The sequence below is a fragment of the Silene latifolia genome, chromosome 5, assembly GCF_048544455.1.
Source record: "Silene latifolia isolate original U9 population chromosome 5, ASM4854445v1, whole genome shotgun sequence".
In the NCBI taxonomy this organism is placed as follows: Eukaryota; Viridiplantae; Streptophyta; class Magnoliopsida; order Caryophyllales; family Caryophyllaceae; genus Silene; species Silene latifolia.
The window spans coordinates 18294392-18315932 of NC_133530.1; the positions used below are offsets into that span (position 1 = coordinate 18294392).

At 38.6% G+C, this 21541-nt stretch overlaps 3 protein-coding genes across 3 annotated transcripts in view; 1 reads left to right on the plus strand and 2 right to left on the minus strand.

Annotated features, from left to right (window-relative positions):
- Positions 1–21541, plus strand: part of LOC141656940 (uncharacterized) — a 362888-nt gene that overhangs the window by 194230 nt on the left and 147117 nt on the right. The gene's annotated exons all lie outside the window — the stretch shown is intronic.
- LOC141656941 (uncharacterized) lies at positions 6617–13370 on the minus strand. The gene is made up of 6 exons (XM_074464033.1): positions 12937–13370; positions 11388–11505; positions 11240–11295; positions 7152–7271; positions 6845–6958; positions 6617–6756 (listed from the first exon to the last, which is right to left on the minus strand). The coding sequence occupies exons 1-6, from the start codon at positions 13300–13302 to the stop codon at positions 6670–6672; spliced, it is 861 nt and encodes a 286-aa protein (XP_074320134.1). The 5' UTR covers positions 13303–13370; the 3' UTR covers positions 6617–6669.
- LOC141654946 (uncharacterized) lies at positions 18471–21284 on the minus strand. Its single transcript, XM_074462053.1, has 5 exons — positions 21039–21284; positions 20640–20906; positions 20307–20582; positions 19271–19861; positions 18471–19190 (listed from the first exon to the last, which is right to left on the minus strand). Exons 1-5 carry the CDS (start codon positions 21282–21284, stop codon positions 18471–18473), a joined length of 2100 nt encoding a protein of 699 aa, XP_074318154.1.

Here is a 21541-nt window from a genome sequence, read left to right on the forward strand (position 1 = left end):
ACCTCTTGGGGTGACTGCCGTGGCGTCTACTACTTGGGGTGACTGCGACGGCGCCTGCTTCTTCATGACGACTGCCGCTCTTATCGATGTGACAGTGTGAGCCGACGTCTGTTTCTTGATATAGACTGCCGCTCTTGTCGATGTGACAGTGTGAGCCGGCGTCTGCTTCTTGATAGCGACTAACGTGGCGTCTACCACTTGGAGGATGCTGACGGCGTCGCTTCTTCATGACGACGCCGCTCTTGTCGATGTGTGAGTGTGAGCGGCGTCTGTTTCTTGATATAAACTGCCGCTCTTGTCGATGTGACAGTGTGAGCCGGCGTCTGCTTCTTGATAGCGACTAACGTGGCGTCTACCACTTGGAGTGACTGCGACGGCGTCTACCTCTTGGGGTGACTGCCGTGGCGTCTACTACTTGGGGTGACTGCGACGGCGCCTGCTTCTTGATGTAGACTGCCGCTCTTGTCGATGTGACAGTGTGAACCGGCGTCTGTTTCTTGATATAGACTGCCGCTCTTGTCGATGTGACAGTGTGAGCCGGCGTCTATTTCTTGATGATGACTATGGGAAAAATGAACACTTTGATGAAAAAACTTAGATTATTCTACATTAGATTCAAAAATGCGTCGGGGTGTCCACAGCTATCTCGGACACCTCCGCCGCTATACAGAATTTCTCCCCAGTCAGCCGTCGGTCGCCTCCATGAAGTTGCCCTCTTGTTGCAAGGATAGGCTTTTTCCCTTCTCTGATTTCTTCGCCGCTTTGAAGGATTGCATGTTGCAACCTCTGGCAGATATCTGGATATTGACCACTTCGTCTTTCTCGTCCTTGGAGACGAGCTTATGCGCTTCCCCCCGGTCCGAGACATACATTAGTGTCAGGGCCCGGATAGACATCACCGCGTCAGCCTCTCTTAGCGTGACTCGGCCTATGAGAACGTTGTAGGCGGACGAGCCGTCAATGACCACGAACTCGGCTAGGACATTATTGGCTGCATACCCCTTGCCGAACATCACTGGCAGTCTGATTGACCCCAGGGGTACCAGGCCGGCCCCAGAAAAGCTGTACAGTGGGCTTGTGCAGGGGCTTAAGTCTTCAACCTTCAGACCGAGGTTGAGAAAGCATTCCCTGAACATGATGTTTGTGTAGGCGCCTGTGTCAATCAGGCACCTCTTGACCAGGTGGTTGGATACGTCCAAATGGACTACAAGTGGGAATTGTGGGGGCGATGACTCCCGCGTAGTCCTTCTTCCCAATAGTCATGTCGGGGATGTTGGAAGCGGGGACCGCTGTGTTGGGCACAAAGTTGATGGCCTGATACAGGTCGTTCAAGTGCCGTTTGTGCCCATGAGCGGACCCACCGTTCTCGTTGCCCCCGATGACAACATGGATCACTCCTATCCGTTCAAAGACGGATTTCTTGTCTGAAACGCCGGCGTCAGTTTTTTGGCCTTTGGCAACGTACTTGCCGAGGCTCCCCTTCCGGATCAGCTCTTCAATGACATTTTTGGATGCGGCGGTTGTCGATAAGGTGGCCGTGTGGGCGTGGTACTCACGATCGGCTCGGGTCACCGTCCGCCTTTGGCTTGGGTGGCCTTTCCCATTTCGGCCCTCGTTTTGCTCGGGCGAAAACCGGCGGCCGATACGACCGGGCGGTGCGATCTTTGTACCGCTGCTGGTAGTACGTTCCCGAACTCCCCCCGGCACCAGCCGAGTTCTGTTTCCTGGCGGACTTGTCAGACCGTGACCTATTATTGTCACGGCGTCTTTCACTGGACCGTGACCGATTATTGTCACGGCGTCCTTCACTGGACCGTGACCGATTATTGTCACGGCGTCCTTTGTCCGGGTTGTCCTCCCGGCGACTATTCTTTTCCGAGGGTTCGGCCTCGCCAGGGCCTACCCAGGTCTTGTGATAGTCCTCCACCTTGATGGCCTGGTCGGCCTTCTTCCTGGCGGCATCCAAGCCCAGGCCTCCGTACTTGATGAGCTCGTTCTTTAAGTCTCCCCTTGGGAGGCCTTTCATCATCGAAAGGCGCAATTCGGGATTAATCTCCGAATACGTTGAACTCAGCGTCGAACCTCTTTACATAGCTTCGTAGAGACTCGCCCCCCTCCTGTCTGATAGTCAGGAGATCCGATGTCTCCACGACCCTTCTCTTGTTGCAAGAGTACTGGGCTAGAAAGGCGTCCCTTAGGTCGGCGTAACAGTATACCGAACCGTCGGGCAGCCCCTTGTACCAACTTTGAGCCATCCCATGCAAGGTCGTTGGGAAGACTCGGCACCAGACTTCGTCGGGTTGCTCCCACACCGACATGTACGACTCGAAGGTTTCGGCGTGGTCGGTGGGGTCGCTATCCCCTTTGTATGTGAGCGCCGGCAACTTCAGCTTGGTAGGCACGGCGGTTTCAAGGACATAGGCACTGAGGGGCTGTCTGACCACATGTCGAACGACACGCGGCGATCGGCTCCTCGCATTCCTAGTCCGGCTTCTCTCCTCGTAGCGAGAAGGACTTCTCCTCCGACTCTGGTAAGTCGGGCTTCTTCTCCAACTCTGGCGAGTTGGGCTTCTTTCGCCCCTTCGGGGTGTGCCTCGTTTGTGCCGTGGCGACGCGGTCCTCTCACGAGTGCGAGAAGGACTTAGGTCTACCACGACCACTTTGGGCTCCTCCGGTGTCTTGACAGGGTCAGCTTCTCCTAATGCTCCGTTCAAGTTTCTTGGAGTCACGTTTTGGGCCCTGGTCTCCTGGACGGTTTCCGCCGCTCTTGTCGGCGTGACAGTGTGAGCCGGCGTACTCCCAATTAGGTCCAGGGGCATCTTCAGTTTTGCTGCATCAACCACATGTCCCATGATGGTGAACTGGTCGGCGGGCAGCGGTGTGTCTGGCATATTTGGCATCCCGAATTCCGGTTGGATTACTCCGCCGGTGGAGGGCTGCGCAACTCCAGAATTTTGGAAGGTATCATCTTAGTGTGGCTCAGTTTCGTCATTTACGAATACCTCTTGTTGCTTTGACATCTTCTTGGCTTTTTGGGTGAGTTTTTTGTGTTTATATTTTTTTTGTTTGGGAATGAATGTGACTAGCTTCTAGTATCTTCCCCCACAGACGGCGCCAATTGTTCCGGGTGTAATTCCAGAGCAAGTATTGTTACCACCCGTGGCTTGTAGAATGACGTCTTTGCTTGAATCCTCCTTGCGGTCTCCTGAAACGATGAACAAACTGAGGGCTCGGCTTTGGCCGAGCGTACTCACTCCGACGCCCAAGTCAGTAAACTTAGAGAGGTAAGTTGCTGCTTGGTTTAGTGTATGTATTGTAGAGAGATAAGGAAGATATTACCAGATGAATAGTGATTCTTAGGTTAATTTGTGGATCCTTTCCTCAATGAAGGTTGAGGAGTATTTATAGACTTTCACCTTTTGTCGCGTAGTGGCCAAGTGGCCAAGTGACTAGCAGGTGGAAAGACCGTTCTGCCCTCGGCCGATGGACCTATGGCAGGCCGGCCGAGGGGTCTTGGATATGATTACGCGGGTATGTGCCCCGGCTGGCCAGTTGCCAGGCCGAGACCCAGGTGACAGGCCGATGGGTCCATCGGCTAGACTGTCTAAGTCGTTGACTTTGCTGTGGATATCTTTGACCTTGCTCAATATGTTGACTTGGTCAGCGGTGCAGAATATGCCCCATCAGTTACAAAAATAAAATGGTATTATTATAACTTTAGAATATATATTTTATTAAATTTAAATAATGTGTCCCGTGTTTTATACCTCATGAAATGTTGTCCAGCGTATCCATTCTGTGACAATATTCATATCCGTTTCGGTGCTATCTAGGTTGCGACTCATCGATCATCCTTAATCTGTTTTAGCATCAATGCATTTCAGGTACCTGATTTGGTCAAATTAGCTTATTTGACCAAAATTTCAGTTACCTTGTTTTTTTTAAACGTTTAGCAAATAACTTATTTAACCAAATAAGTTACCTGAAATGAAATGCTACATAGAGTAGCATTTGAAATTTTAAGTACCTAATTTGATTTTAATTTCCTTTTTTACCCCTTAAAACTATATTATTAATTAATCATCATATTCTTTTACGTCATTTTATCAAAATTAGATATTCTTTCAGTTAGTTTGTCAAACAGTTTTTTTATGTATTCATTACCTTATCAATTCCTAATTATCAGCTACCTTATCAGTTACTTTTTCATACTTAAGTTAAGTTTTTACTTTTCAGCTGTCTTTTCAATCAGTTAGTCTTGCTGAAGACGGGTCGGAGGAAGTGACGGGTAATGGCACTCACAAAACGGATAGAGGGACAAGGTGAGGGCACCCCCATGTGTTTCCCTCTCTTCTCTATTTGGGTCATTTCTGAGAGAAAATGGTATCCGTCACTCCGGAGTGACGGATATGTACCGTCTTCAATGAGATTTTGTGCTTTTCAATTAGATTTATGAAATAGAGGCTAAATTTTTTTGATAGATTTGGAACATTTATAATGACAAGAATTTGTTCAAGTTTATACTCCATCTTTCTAATTTCTGACATGTCTAGTCTTGTCAATACATTAGCCATCTACGGAATACGACTATACGAGTATAATAGAATTTGTTGGTTCAATCTTGTCATACTTTTTAGCTGTGACTCTGTGAGAACCCTTTGATTTCAACACGAAAGATCTTGGGAGAAGATTTGGAAGGAGGAGTGATTGCCATTGTTCTCTGGATCAGAACTAGAAGTCAGTATTTTAACCTTTGCAAATTCTACGACTGAATTTGTTGAAACTAAAATGTATATACTCCTTATTTACTTTTTTTTTTTTTTTTCATTTCTTATTTTGAAAACTTTTACTCTTATTTCATTCATCCATTTTTTTATCACCAAACCCATTCAACTCTTTTACCCATATTTTATTACTTTTCTTAATGTTTTGGTCCCACAATTGCTTATTTAATTCCTAATTATTCATCTTTCTCTTCTATCACCAACTCCACCCAACTCTTTTACTCTTATTTTATTTTTCGCCTTAATACCTGTGCCCACAAACAAAGGGAAGAAAACCCTAAATAGGAGGGAGTATAAGATATAACCATTTACAATAAAATGTAACATTTTTTGATAAACAATTACCAACATATTATTGTTAGAAAGTGACAATTTTAGTTATAGCATTTTATTAATAAATGAAGTGACAATTTTAGTTATAGCATTTTATTAATAAATGATCTTTTTATAATGATTAATATTTGTTGATAAATGATCATACACTGACCATTTATTTATGTGAAGTCTAAAAGTTTCTAAATCTATGGTTATTTCGCTCCATTTTGTAGAGAATATAAGATTGAATGAAATGATTGCTTGAATATTATTGATAAACGAGGGATGCTTATATGGCAATTGACAATAACTTGAAACACAATCTAACTATAATATATCTTAGAGATATATTTGACATAATATGGAAAACTATGACTATTACAATATCTAAAGATAATTTCTAAATCTATAATTATTCTTAGAATATCACAATATTGTCATATTGTGAATTCTATTACTAGACTTATTATATTCCTTATACATTTTTCATTGGAGTTTTTCGACACAGAGAGCATGTGGTTAATGACTTAATTCTATGACACGAAGAGAGTAATTCCTAACCAATCTTCAAAAATAGGGTTCGAATCTGAGACCTCTGAGTTATGTGCTATCTAACCTAGATATATCGACTTAACAAGGAAATGGATCCTCTGAGAAAATGGGCTCACTTAACAATATGACTAATGATGGACGTAAAGTTTGGTTGTTGGCTACATAACGCCTAGAATATAAAACTTAACTTAGTAGCATAATCAACAAGGGGTAAGGCCAGATGAACCAACTTCTGCCTCACAAAATATAATACGGAGTAACAATGTTTGACATTCATCTGAAAGATCTGTTGAGAACCAAAGAGTAAATGGTTAACATCGAAGAATATACAAATTTGTTATTCGACAAAGCTCACATTGTAATACATAAAAGTATAGAATACTAATTGATTAAGAACTAAACGTGCTTAGATACTCTCGTCTTCAGTTTTTAGAGAGCTCGAATTCAGGTTGGTTACCTTCTTCTGGATTGAAGCTAGATCCTCCAGATGCACATATACGCGATATGGAATTCTGTTACCGCTTCTTTGGATCCACTGGTTGTCTTTTGGGCACAAGAACTAGAAAAAAAAAGGGATGTTTTAGAAATTGAAATAGTTTGTTACTTTACTGAAGTATTAACAAAATCTGATATATTTTAATTTTAGACGGATTTAGTCGTTTGAAATTAAAATTTGCGAAGGTTGGTTGATATAGTAACTACTAATCCAGAAAAGAAAGTCAATCACTTCTGTTTCCAAATATTCACCCAAGATCGTTCTTGTTCATATAGAAATGCAAGGCGGCGTAATCCACTCATAGCATGTACGTAGAAGGCTAATGACAAGAACAGGCAGACGAACACACACACGGGTGCGATAATTACAACCAAGACAGAGCAACATAGCACAAGTCAGTGGCTCAAGTCATACCTCACTAGACAAAAACAGCTAAACCCAGTTTTAAGCCTTACATACGATACGATAAGATACGATGTTAACAGAAATTCATTCACCACTTTCTAACACATCTTTACAAGCCTAATCTTGTGCACTTTGATGGTTTCCCCTGAGTTCGTCCAGCTTTTCCCTTGCCGCAACCACACTTCCTGCCGTCACACTGAATGCCTGCAATAAAAGAACACCGCTGTCATTACTGGACTGCAATTGGGTAGAGATGATTAAACAATGTAGAAGAATAAGAAACGAGGAATACCTGTATCTTGCGGATGCCCTTCCTAGAGTTGAGACTATTGAGAAATTCCAGCATTTCCTCGCGGTTGGACAGTTCTCCTGGCACATCACCATCAACAGCGAAGAACATGAAAATCTGTACATAAAGAAGATTGGAGATTATACACTCGTTAATTTATCAGCAAATACAGAATAAGTTTAACCTTACAGATGTTACAGTTAACACAAGGAAATTTATCGGCAATTTAATGTCCAGCCAAAGTCCACCTCCACAGTTGGATCTTGGTAGAAATCGTAGAGAAAAAAAGAAGTAAAAATTTCAAGAGTACCTCGGCACATCGAGTTCCAGCTGACGAGTCCATAGGGTATTCTCGAAGGTTTTCCAGAGGATCATATGATGAAAAATTAAGAGCAGCAGCATCAATCGAGCCATTATACGCCTTGCGCACCTTTCAAGAAAGAAAATTAGGTTTTTGTGTTACAGATAACCAATGCATTCGCAATAAACCAACAGTCGTGGAGAACAAAGAACTTATTCTCTATACACTCTCATACAATTATAAGAACTGAATCAGTTCAATGATCGATAACACACTAGTGGAAAAAGTAGCTACGGTTTCTGTTATTAACCGTAGCCTTTTATAAAAGGCTACGGTTATTGATAAACAGCTGTAGCCATAAATGTCGGACAAAGGAAAAGGCTACGGTTCCATTTAAAAATCGAAGCCTTATATGAAGTATAGGCCTATGTTACTCCGACACTTCACTTAACTGTCGCGTGTCGGCGTGCTACGGTTATTGTGAACCGTTGCCGAAAGTTTATACATAATAAATGCAGCCTAGTATAACACAAAGTGCTTTGTCTATCCATCTCCCTAAATCAGCCCTCACATACCTGCAAACTTGGAACGCCTCTCCTTCATCTCTTAATCTGTCAACTCCCATTTCGGTACATCCTCTTCCATTAATCAATCTACTACAAATCTCTTCCTTGAACTACCCTTCAATTTCTACCTTCAAATCCCTCTTGCATCCGCCTAATTGGCCCCAATTCCTCTCATTTTTTTGGTATTTTAAAACAATCATCAACATATTATCACCATTCAAGTTTTCTAGGGTATTAATGATGTGGAACTGAACCAGATGGTGATGGTGTAACATATCAACATATTATCAGAATCATCAACATATTATCATCAACCAGATGGTGGTGGTGTAACATTTGGTGCCGCCAAATACCTCGATCTCTTTGTCTTCCTTTCCCTTGATTTGTGATTTCTTGCGATTTTGACGGTGAAATTCGAGCAGCAAAGGAAATTGGAATGGGTATATCTGAGCCGATTGCCGCGATTTCTTATGATTTCTAAGCCGCAAAGGTAATTCCTTTTCTGGTTTCTATCAAGTTATGTTAGGTGCTGTTTGGCCTTGCTTATGGAAAAGGACTTTTCATTTTTGAGAAGGAGTTTATTCACAAGTTATTTTTCGGAAAAGTTTTAGTTGTTTGGCCATACTTTTGTAAAAGCGGTTTCTCACACAATTTATATGTTTGGCCTAACTACTTTAATACCTTTTGTTTGCTTATTTGGTTCTTTATGTAAAAAGTAGAAGTAGTAAATATCTACTTCTCCTTTTGGGGGTGAATAATCAGTTTTTGACTTCTCAAAAGGACTTTTAAAACTCTCTAATTTACCATGTTTGGCCAAGCTACTACTTTTTCAATTACAAAAGCACTTTTTAAACTTGGTCAAACAGCACCTTAGTTTTGTTTGATTTTTACTTTTTAGGGTTTATGTTTAGCGCATTGTCGTTTATAGACTAATCTTTGATGTTAGGTTCCTTGAAAGGCTTTGTATTTGTGGTGTATTGGAATTTTTGCTTTGTTGTTGCTGGTGTTATTCATTTTTAAGTCACTTTTAATACAAACTTGCAACTTTGCAAGTGACGGATTTGGAATTCTAACTAGAGTGGGTTTGGATTGAGAAACATTCATAAGTTATTAAGTTTCTGTCTTCGTATTTTGACAAAAATAATTGAAAGAGTTAGAAGAGAAGCCTTTAACTGAAAAATTTATAAATTATAAGGATCCAAAACTGTTTATCTTGCTCTTAAACTCATTTCTTATATGTGAATACTGGTTCACAACCACGAGGCGAGGGGCCGAATGCTCATTTTTTCACTGAAATGTATATCTACTTAATAGTAAGCCGTGTCAGGCCACTCCCGACTTGATTAACGGTCATGCTTCCTCCGTCCAACCATTTGTTTACCTTTGATTAAAAAATACTCGTCACAAAGAATAAAAAAGTGGCATGAGTATCTGATTGCTTGGCTAGCATATCTAGTGCCAGGGCGGATCCTAGATTACCTGTAGTTTTTAGTAGCTACTTAGCTAAAGTTTGTATTTTCATAACTAGGCTTAATGTGAATTTGCCAATGCTTCTTATTATGAATTAGGTTCAACACTGTTCTAATTCGGTTTCTACGGTCTCTTTTCAAACGCGTAGGGTGACAGTCAACTTTGAAAAGTAACCTTTTATTTTTGATATCAAGGCAAGTTCTTCTCTTTCTCTCCTGGCCTGTGCTCTATGTTTTAGTAAGTAGTAACCATGGAGAAATGCTTTTACTCTTTGGTATCGTATAACTTTATTTTTTGTTGTTGCTGTTTGGCTGGGAGGTTAGGTCTCGTGCAGTCCATAAACTCTTGCTGACATTTTCTTTAAACAAGTGTTTCAACCCTTTTATGATTTCATTTTCTTTTGTGTACTATTCTATTAGGCATATAAAGCACAAGAAAGGCCGGAGTAGCAAACCGTGATTGGAGAGGTTACTCTGATCTGCCAAAGAATGTTAGTCATGGGTAAGTGGTTTCCTGATACAAACTTTGACATGGGGTCAGAAGTGTTGTGTTTATGATTAACGAATTTTCTACTCATGTTCATGGTTTATCAGAACTGTACAATAGTTCTATGAAGACGCACTAAATGCATTGGACATGACTAACAATAGTTCTCTGCCTCCAATTGCTATTTCCCAAGAAAGTGAATTTTTCGAGCAAAATAACACGTCTTTCAATTAGCATTATTATTTGCAATCGCGTATGATTTTGATTGAATGATGTTCATAGTGAGATTACTCATTAGTTATTCAATAGAGTATGTATTTTTATGAAACTTGCTATTTTTGATATCACAGAGCAATGCGCTGTTGGGTTATCCTTATCTGTTGTGCTAAAGTTTGTATTTTCATGATATACCATCTGAAATTCTGAGCAGTTTGTCTTGTTAATCTTGTTCCATTGAAATATCTAGTAACACATGATTATCTATTGGATCTGTTCACCACTTTTCTGGGAGCAGTTCATGCTACTCCGTAGTAGTTTCATACTTTCATATGGTAGATCTCGTAGAATTAGACGCTCCATTAAGAGATTATACTTATGATTTTGTCCTTTTCCGTGACTTATGATTATTGTGAGATATGCTAATATAAATGTTTTCTTGTTGCAGCGACAGTTTTTTGTAGAACCAATAATTCTGATGATGGTAACTGATAATCAAAATTGGGTTATTGAGCTACTGAAAGAGTATCCTTCAGCATATCCATGGATCTCGTGCTCTTCAGAACTTGGTACATTTTTTTTCCGTGTCTATATTATGCTGTGAGATGTAGCATTAAAAATCCCTTTTTGAAATAAAGTTTAAAACTTTTGTCCAAAAGCTAGGTAAGTTTTCCCTTCACTCGGTTTAGTTTATATGCTTCATATATGTGTTGAAGTTCTCTTGCCAAATTGATTTATAGTGGTGGTGGTGGTGGTGGTCAAATATGCACTTTTTTCATGTTTAAGCCCAACAAAATTTCAATCTCTTAGTGGTTAAATAATTCGATTTTTGATTGTATGTGTTTTTCTCATCTGGTTAGTTTTTGTGCATCAAATTTGGCAGGCCGGGATGCTGCTTGGATCACGGAGAAAATATGTAGCTTCAGCTAACGCATCCGAGTAGAATATGCTTTTTTTTTTTTTTAGCTTTTAAGTATTGATGATTTGTAATGGTAGTTGTATTCTAAACATTTGTAATTAACTATTATCTTAATAGAAGGCTGCACATTTACCAAAAAGCCATTTTTGGATTTTTTTTTTTTAAATTTAACTGAAAAACGGCTACGGTTGTTAAAATAGAACCGTAGCCTTTTATCTACATAAGGCTACGGTTTAATCCTAATAGCCGTAGCCAAAAGTCACTTTAGGCTACGGTTCATAACCGTAGCCGTAAGTACTTGATCTAAACGCCTTGATTTACTACGGTTGTGAAACCGTAGCCAAAAGCCGTTTTTGTACTAGTGACACACTCATACAGTTATAAGAATGAAAAATACAAGACGACTTGCAAGATATCAGAACTTTAAAAAGCAGACTAACCAGCGAGCGAGAAAAGATCCAGAGATCGAAGTCATCCATGAAGGTTGGAGCAGCATCTACAATAAACAGATTCATAAATAATGTAACTACAGCCACATGGTTAATTACCAACAACAAAAACATACAAGAAAGGAAAGACACTACGAACCTTTGAAGAGCTTCCTTGAGCGTTCAACAACATCTGAGTCATCATCAGTAAGAGCCACTCTTGAGCCAAGTGCATACATCTTCACTTGCGCCTTCTTTTGTTCATCAACCAGTAGAAGCTACCAATTTAACAAAATGCAAGTTAACATATAGCAAGAACCTTGTGATTAAGTAAATGTCAGAATAACTATTGCAGCAAATATTTTTCTGCATGGAAGACTGCTCAAAATCTGCTGCATTTCCCTCATAAATAATGAGCATGGCATTATTGCAATACTGGGGGACTCAAAATTAGCAAACTCAGGTCATTAAGTTTTTCGTAAGAAAGATTTTCCTCGAGTTATACTCTGCACAACCCTGTGAACAGGCACAGAGTAAACTTCTAAGAAATCCTACTTCTATTAGAGATCCAGAGATTACTGAAATCAACAAGATCATGCACGTTTTACGCTACGCCATAGGCTCCTACAGGGATAAACTCGTCAAACGAACTACAGTCGATACAGGCAGATCAGAACACTTTCGAATCGTCTTTTCACAGATCTATGTTGATTAAACTATAGTCATTACAGTCACAAAAGAGGGTTTTTGGAAGCTTAATCTTGCTCAAAACTCGGTTTTTTTAGTCCAATTACTCGTATTTAACAAAACCCACAATTCAAAATCCTGATCAACGAATACAGAAATCATGTTTCCAAAATCAACATGATAAACCATGATTTTAATTTCTAGTAAAGACTCCACCTTTTTATGGAAATTCATTTTAAACCCAATCATTTGTTAATTAACAAAATCCACATGATGTAAACACTAATTACCATTATTAAATTACAGAAAAACCCCATGTTACTAGAAAAAGACTCGACCTTTTTAGCACTAGCATGTCCAAAACGCCCAATAATAAGACGGATAACACCGTCTTAAGTGAGACTCTGTTATCAATCAAAAGATTACAACTTTTCAAATCAGCCTTAAAAGCCAATTTTTTTTACATACTTGGAGTCATTTTAAAATCAATCTTCACAAAAACCCATGTTTATAAAGATGATAAAACATTCATTTGCAAAATAACAAAATCCCCATAATATAAAGTTATAAACCCAATTTTTTTTACATACTTGAGTCATTTTAAAATAAATCTTCACAAAAACCCATGTTTATAAACATTCATTTGCAAAAAAACAAATTCCCCATAATATAAACCCTAATCACCATCAATTTTTTTTTTAAAAAAAGCCATTTTTTCAAAAAAAAGACTCAGACTTTTTAGCACAAGCAGGTTGAAAAATGAAAACACCCAATAAATTAAAAAGATTATAACTTTTTCCTCAAATCTATTTAAAAAGCTAAATTTTTAACATGTTTCTAAAAAAGACTCAATCTTTTTAGCATAAGCATGTCAAAAACCCAATAAAATACAAGATTACAACTTTCTAGAGATTATGAAAATTGCATCTAATAATTAGAAAGTAAGACGGTCTTACACTAATATATAGAAAGTAAATAAGACTGTCTTACACAATAATTACTCGTAATTCTTGAAAATATACCTGAACCCAGACGAGAGTCTTGCCAAGCACACAAGGAAGAGCAGCAAAACGTCTAGTAAAAGCTGGGATAGTGCCGATATGAATACAGTTGCGGATAACACCATCCATTACCCTTGCAAGAGGAGGAACTTTGTTCAAGTTGTCATTCATATTAGAATAGAATTCGTCAGCTGGCAGAAATTCCACCTTTCCTTCAGCTCGGCATCGATTGTAGTCTGATATATCTTCTGATATTGTTAATGATATTGAATTTTGTGATGAAGATGCTGATCCTGATGCAGATGCAGAAGCTGTTGCAGAAGCAGATGCTTTCTTTTCTGCTTTTTTTGCTCTGCGTTTCTCCTTCTTGCTGCCATTTCCCGCCATTTTCTTTTGTTGTGTTTTTTCTGAGAAATGTTGGAAGAAACTTGGGTGTGTGTTTACTGTGTGCTGGTAAAACTAGGGTTTTTATCCTTGGGAATATAGGGTAGGAATACTGGACTAGGACGGGTATCCTCTAAGATGGACATACTTGTCTTAAATGTAAAATGGGCCCAAATAATCCGATGAAATATTTACCCTATTACTCCGTATTTGAATTCATTGTAAGTTTATGACGGATTTGTTTGTTGGTTATAAATAAGAATTCGCGCGATTTTTATGTAGAATGAACTAATGGAGGTGATGTAATACGAGTACGATATATAATGACGAATATCAATCAATCAATATTATATATATATTTTGGAAACCAAATGATTTTAGTGTAATTAAATAATGAGGGTGTTTTAGTTTGATATTAGTAATATTTGCAATGTTATTTTACATGTGTGGAATTAATTAATGAGGGTGATGTAATACAAGTACGAGATATGATGACGAATATTTAGAGTTGCGACTTAGGAAATATGGATGCTCCTCCTAACCAGCATATTGTGTCCGACACTGATGCTCGTGGAATACGCGCCAAAACCCGTCGAACACTTATAAAGTCGTGTATGATTATATTCATTTACTTGGTCACGAATTCGACACGTGTCCATGGTATTTTGGAGATGTATCAAATATGTGTCCATGGTATGTTGACACATTCTAAACACTCCTATAAATTGAATTAAGTTGAATTTAACGCGAATGGTAAGTGTTATTTTTTGGTGGAGCTTGATGGGAAAGTGAGTTTAATTGGGGGTGAATGATACTCTTTAGACTACGAATGAGAGGTTGAAGGAGATTAATCAGAAGACGAGTTTGGGACTTAAGGTGGGAAATGATAATGATAAGAGTTCTAATGAAGATCAAGTTTGGCTTCACCTATTTAAATCGGTTTTTCTAATATGTGCGAACACTTTAATACCCTACATGTGGTAATATTTACAAGATATACTCACCGGTTATGAAAATCTTATGAAAATAAAATGGTACTTTTTTTTTTTTTTTTTTTTTGGCAGCTGTAAAAACAAGATTCATACAGATGGCATTTGACTCATTTGATCAAATGTACTTACAAAATGGTACTTTTATAAGGGTGTTTTGTCAAAAACTACCTTACATTTATGAGTATTTGTAAAAAGACTACCTTATATTATTTTCTTTATTTTTGGTCAATAAATACCTATGCAAAGAGTCTAGACAAATTTGCTCTAATTCCTGGCTGTAAGCCTGTAACCTATATTATATGACTCTTTTATGATGTTGCTTAGGCCCAATTTTGGGAAGTAATGACGTACTTATGCTTAACTTTAGTAGATGTTCGTAGTTGTCAGAGCATCCACAATAGAGGTTTGTCAACAAATGTTTGTGTACTTTTTAGAGGTTTGTTGACAAACCTCTCTATTGTTGGGAATGGGGTTTGAGGTTCAAAGATGAGAATGGTTACATATTTGTATACAGGTATGTCGGATGACATGACAAGTGGTGGTCCCTAAAATGTACCCAACATATGAGAGAAAAAAAATGGATAAATGGAAGTGGGTCCTATACCATGAACTTTGAAAAGATTTGTCTATTGTTATGTATAGGTTTGTTATTGAAGAGGTTTGTTAATTTAGTGATGTGTCAAATGACAAACCTCTTTAGAGGTTCATCTATTGTGGATGCCCTAATTGTATACAGGTTTGTGGGATGACATGGCAAGTGGTGGTCTCTAAAATGTACCCAACATAAAAAAATGAATAATTTGAAGTGGGTCCTATAACATGAACCTTGAGAAAGTTTGTCTATTGTTATTAGAGAAGTTTGTTAATTTGGTGATGTGTCATGTGACAAACCTTTTTAGAGGTTCATCTATTGTGGATGCCCTTATTGAAATGTGAAAATGTAAATTTTGCTTACATGAAGTTAAATTGTGGTTTGGACGAAGTTGATTATTGATGTTAGATGTAGACAAAGTCATGTGAGATATGTTAATATTGCTAAATCGACCACATCTCACCATAGTTTCAGCATAGGTAATTTTGACCAAAAAAGGATAAAACAAAGATAGTATAAAACAAGAAAAATAATACACAAGATAGTCATTTTACAAATATCTCTAAATATAAGGTAGTTTTCGACAAAAAACCCCTTTATAACGTTTCGGTATATCTCACAAAATGTTGTGTCACGACTCACGGTATCGGTTTTGTGATCAATTGATCATGTTTTGGTGCTGTCTAGATTGCGACTCATCATCCATCCTCGATCTGTTTTAGCAGTCTTAAGACTTTTTCGATTTGTTCAGGTTTATACTCCATCTTTCTACATTTTTTCAGGTTTAGATTTGTTCAGGTTTATACTCCATTTTTTACATGTCTAGTCTTGTCAGTCAATACATTAGCCATCTACGTAGTACTAGTATAGACTTTTTTTTGGGTTAAATCTTGTCATACTTTTTAGCTGTGAGAACTGCGAACCCCTCAACTCATGATACAGCAACTTTATGATTTTTACTAGTCATAAATCAATGCTATTGACCTCTGATTGTTTATTTTCTAAGTTTTATTTTAAAGTTTTTGAGTTCTACTTTAGTATAAAGTTTTTGAGCACATTTACTAAAATATTACACTAAAAAAAATATAATATTGCTCATAAACTATATTTGTAAATGGTAATATATTCAGAAAAAATATTTATATGCTTAAAAACTACAAGATCTGAGGTACTACCTCAGATGCGTAATCCTTTTTCTCGTGGATTACGCCACCTTGCATTCTTATACTCCATCAACAAGAAAAAGATCTTGGGTGAAGATTTGGAAGGACAAGTGATTGCCTTTGTATTGTCCCTCGTTGGTCTTGCTTTAGATGGGTTATTTTGATCTAAAGTGATAAGACGAGATTTTATAACCATTTTATAGTCAAATGTGATCACTATTAAAAAATAAGTTATTATAAAATGTAACACTGGTTGTACCATTGCCTGTTTGAAGCTTCAGACGAATAATAGCCATCTGAAACAATTTTCAACCCTCTTACATTCTCATTGTAGTCGACTGAATCTATCTAAATTAAGATGGATAAAATATGGAAAATTTTTGATAAAAAATTGTCATTAAGTTATTGTTAAAAAGTGGCAATTCATAACCAATCCTCAAAAAATGTTGTGTTGTCTTTTTTTTTTTTATGTAAATTGAAGAAACCTTCAAGCTTGATCAATACTCCATTAATGGAGGTAAACTTAAGCTTTAGAAGGGAAGAAACATCAAGCTAAATAAAAGAGGAAATTTTATTACCAATTTTGTTAACTTCCAAAATCTGTTATGTACATTCCTTTATATACAAATCAGAAATGCTAAAGAGTAAGCTAGATCAATGTAACAAACTCCTAAAGTTAGTTACAAGTTTGTTGTGCGGATGATGTGGCGATGAGTCACTCTATGCAGAATACATTTAGAGGTCGTAACTTCTACACCCCCCCATCAAGTTGGACTTGGGGATGAAGAGACAAGACCTAACTTGACAACAAAGTGAGCATGCTGTTGTTTAGTAAGAGCTTTAGTAAAACCATCAGCTAGCTGATCTGCACTAGAGACATGAGCAGTTTTAATCAATCCTTCAGCAATCCTTTCTCGAACATAATGGCAATCTAACTTCAGATGTTTAGTTCTCTCGTGAAAACGGGATTTTCAAAGAATGTCTTTGAGCGACCTTGTTATCACGAGAAGAGTGTAGTAGGCATGGGAACCATGAGATGCGAGATCCTTCAAAAGTTCGAGAAGCAAGTGATTTCACTAGCCGTCCGACTCATGCTCCCGTACTCGATTCACCCGAGATGATTTGCTAACGGTGGATTGCTTCTTAGTTTTCCAGGACACCAAAGAGGTACCTAAGTATATGCAATAGCCAGTGACTGACCTTCCTGAGTAAGCACAAGTGCCCCAATCCGCGTCACAGTAGCTTTGCAATTGCAGATCAGTTTTTGCAGAGTAAAAAAGCCCCAAATCAAGACTGCCTTTAAGGTATCTGATGAGATGTAAAGTAGCTTGATAATGTGGGATGCGTGGCTCACTAAAAAGCGACTAAGTCAGCTTGAACACCGTAGGAGATGTCGAGGCCTAGTGATGTTTAGATAGAGGAGCTGCCTATTAGCCGTCTGTATACTTCAGGGGTGTCAAGAATGCCACCTGAGTCAGTGGACAAACGCAATCCAGTAGGTAGAGGAGAAGCTGCAGGCTTACAATCTTCCATCCTAGCATCCTTAATGATATCAACTATATATTTTCGTTGATTCAAGAGAATACCAGACTGAGATCTGGCAACTTCAATGCCAAGAAAATATCGTAGTGGCCCCAAATCCTTGATGGTAAAAGCTTGATCAAGAGCATGCTTAATATGAGTAATGTGACTCATTATTGCCTCTGTGACCAATAAATCATCAACATATACCACAATTGCAGTAAAAGAACCACAGAATCGACTTAGTAAAGAGAGAATAGTGATTTGGATTTGACAAAGCCTTGACCTATGAGAAACTTGGACAATTCAAAGTTCCATTGCCTTGATGCTTGTTTCAGGCCATACAAAGATCTCTTTAAGAGACAAACATCATCAATGTGCCCGGATGTGTACCCTTCAGGTCTTTTCATGTAGACCTCCTCATCTAAGAACCCATGGAGAAAGGCATTATTGATGTCTAGTTGATGTAGGGACCATTGTCTTGCTGCTGCTAAGGCAATTAAAAGCCGAACTGTTGTGAGCTTAGCAACTGGACTGAAAGTGTGCTTGTAGTCCTTGCCCTCAACCTGACTATACCCCTTAGCAACTAGCCTGGCTTTATATCTTTCAACACTTCCATCTGGGTTAAACTTGATTTTGTAAACCCATTTGGCCCCAATTGCCTTCTTACCCTTAGGAAGAGGTGTCAAAACCCAGGTATTATTGTCCTCCAAAGCTTTCAATTCCTTGTTCATGGCCTCAACCCAGAGAGGATTTGTTTTGGCCACGATTATAACAAGCGAGGCTCAAAAACTTTGAGAACATTATGACATGACCTCGATAGTCATCGAGTACCTGTCAAACTAGGAGAAACAAGAAAGATAACTCACGAGAAGAAGGAGTGAGAGAAGGAGGCGGGTCCTTTTAGTCAAAGCCACGGAGTGTGGATGACAATTGCCTTGACCTTCCTGATTTCCTAGATGGTTCAGGAGCAGAATGAGAGACATCAGGGATATTATTTGATACATTTGTATTATTTGGAATAATATTGAGGTCTTGTGTAGTGTCACCAGTATTAGTATTTGATGTCATAATTGGAGAGCTATCTTGTACAAAATTTTGTGTGCCATTATCAGCAGTCTCAGAGATATCAGAATGCAATGCCTCTGAGAAATGTTGTGCATTATTGTTATAATATTTTGGAAAATCTGGATTTGCACTATCCCTCAAAGTTGTATCAAAGTTGAATTTTGGATCAAATAGAAAAAGTTTCTCCTGAAAGAGAACATCTCTGCTAAGAATTACTTTCTTTTTGTCCAAATCATATAATCTGTAACCTTTTTGAGCAAAAGGATAACCAAGGAACACACATCTGGATGCCCTTGGTTCAAACTTATCCCCTACTTTCTGTGCTGCATAACATAGACATGACCAATTACCCTCGAGATGACTATAATCGGGAGAAGTCTTGAATAAGACCTCAAATGGAGTCATCCAACCAAGAACCACAGTAGGCATTAAATTTATCAAATGGGTGGCAGCTAGAATCATATCACCCCAGAACCTCTTAGGTAAGTGACTTTGGAACCTGAGAGCTCTTGCAGTCTCCAATAAGTGCCTGTGCTTTCTCTCAACAGTCCCATTCTGTTGAGGATTGCCAGGAATTGTCTTTTGATGTACTATGCCTTTGTCAAGAAACATTTGCCCACATTCTTCTGAACTACCTCAGTGCCATTGTCACTTCTAATGACTTTAATTTGTTTATGAAATTGGGTATTAACATAGGCAAAGAAATTTAGCAATGTTTGACAAACATCAACTTTAGATTTAAGCAACATAGTCCAAGTTACTCTACTAAAATCATCAACAATGGTAAGAAAATATGAAGCACCAGTCAGAGTTTTTACTCTATATGGTCCCCACAAATCAATATGAACCAAATCAAACACAGCAGAAGTGACTGTTTGACTAATAGGAAATGGCATTTTATGGTGCTTGGCAAGTAAACATGTATCACAATGCAAAGAACTGTTTGTTTTATTTAGTATTGATCCTGGTATTACATGCTTCAAGGTACTAAGGGAAGAATGACCCAAACGTGCATGTAACAAAGCTACATCATCAAGAACAGTAGCAGCAGAAAAGGAAAAACCAGAATTACAAACAATCGACGAGATACTGATGTTATTAGCAAACTCTAAATTGATATATGCCATCGGTCTTCCATCCCGAACACAAGATCTTTTTAGTGGAAGGATCCTGAACATGACATTGATTGAAGTGAAGTTAGCTATTAGTCTTTGATCGACAAAAGCCTACAAGAGAAAGCAAATTGTGTTTGAAATCGGATAAGAAGAGCACATTATGCAATGTTATATCCGCATTTAACACAACCGCACGATGATTTTGACAAGTTTAATTTGGCCATCGGGTAAAGTAATAGTGGAGGTTTAGACAAGTATTTGATGTTGGTTAGATTGTGAAATCGATGTCATATGATCGATGCACAGAATCTATTATCCAACAATCGAGGAAGAATTTAGAGCGAGAACAAACACGAGCAAGTAGAGGCAAAAATTGTACCTCCAAAAGAAGGACCGGAAACATCGAAGAAGAAGCGGATGATCGCAACCTAAAAACCTCCCTTGCTACAACTTGAACAAATGCGGGATTAGAGCAGCATCGCCCGAGAACGGAAGAAGAAGGCTGCACACTTCAAGAGGAGAATCGGACTCATAGCTCGTGTCTCTACATTCGCACAAGTTTCTTTGACTTCCCTGAATAGTGGCTGCGCAGCATCTTAGCTTTGGCCTTCTCCTTTGCAATCTCCTTTGCAAGCTCAGGATGAGCTTTAAGCCATTGCTTGTATGTCCAACAATAGTCAATAGTATGACCTACTTTCTCACAGTGATCACAGAAGAATTTTGAACGATCAACTTTAGGCTTCTTTGCATCACGCATCCAAACATTAGAAGGAACACACTGATCATGGAGTCCGAGAAGCGCAAGTGCAACTCCATCATCACCACCCGATCTCTGATTGGTGATGAGTTTCGAGCTTCAATCGGTGACAGTTGCAAAAACTTGATTCACCTTAGGTAAAGGCTCCATTGCAAGAATTTGAGAACGAGTATGCTCATATTTCTTGTCTAAGCCCATGAGAAAATCAAGAACATGATGAATGTTCTCTCTTTCTACAATCTTCTTCAGAATTTGACAAGGACATTTCACAAGAACACCACAGCTACACTCAGGCAAAGGATCTAGGGACCTCATATCCTCCCAAATTGAACGCAATCGAGCATAATAATCAGCAACAGATGAAGTACCTTGAGTAATTTGATGAGCATCCTTACGAAGCTGGTACAAGAATGGCGCATTTGATTGATTGTACCTTTCATGAAGCTCATCCCATAGTCATTTCATCGGAAGTAACATAGGATAAAAACAGAGATCTTAGAGTCAAGAGAGTGTAAGATCCGGCCGCATAACAAGATAATCCGTGCGAATCCAATCGCAATAATTGTCATGATCTTCAGCAGGTTGCGGATAACCGCCATTGATGAAACCGAGCTTGTTTTTGGTGATCAACGCAATGCGAATGTTCCGAGACCAGTGTAAGAACGATTTTCCATCGAAAACATGAGGAATCAACTGAATCAACGATTGATCAACAGTAGTGAGATGAAGAGGATCCTTGTATACTGATGTATACGAAGTTGCTGGAGTTTCTGGCATTTTTGTGAAAGAAGTATTGATTGTGAAAGAAAAAAGAAAGAAAAATGAAATTTGAGATAAAATGTGCAGCGGAATGTAGCGATAATTGGACAAAGTAATCGCTGAAAAGAATATCACAGGATCTTTGTAGACGATGATACCATGAAGAAACCTTCAAGCTTGATCAATACTCCATTAATGGAGGTAAACTTAAGCTTTAGAAGGGAAGAAACATCAAGCTAAATAAAAGAGGAAATTTTATTACCAATTTTGTTAAC

Coding starts and splice junctions, on each gene's coding strand:
- LOC141654946 (XM_074462053.1), bottom strand. CDS start 21,284: ATGCCAGAAACTCCAGCAACTTCGTATACATCAGTATACAAGGATCCT. Junction 20,907..21,038: donor GGATTCGCACGGATTATCTT/GTTATGCGGCCG, acceptor TTCTTGTACCAG/CTTCGTAAGGATGCTCATCA. Junction 19,862..20,306: donor CAGGGAAGTCAAAGAAACTT/GTGCGAATGTAG, acceptor TTTCTCTTGTAG/GCTTTTGTCGATCAAAGACT.
- LOC141656941 (XM_074464033.1), bottom strand. CDS start 13,302: ATGGCGGGAAATGGCAGCAAGAAGGAGAAACGCAGAGCAAAAAAAGCA. Junction 11,296..11,387: donor CTCAAGGAAGCTCTTCAAAG/GTTCGTAGTGTC, acceptor TGTTTATTGTAG/ATGCTGCTCCAACCTTCATG. Junction 6,959..7,151: donor CTGGAACTCGATGTGCCGAG/GTACTCTTGAAA, acceptor CTTTATGTACAG/ATTTTCATGTTCTTCGCTGT.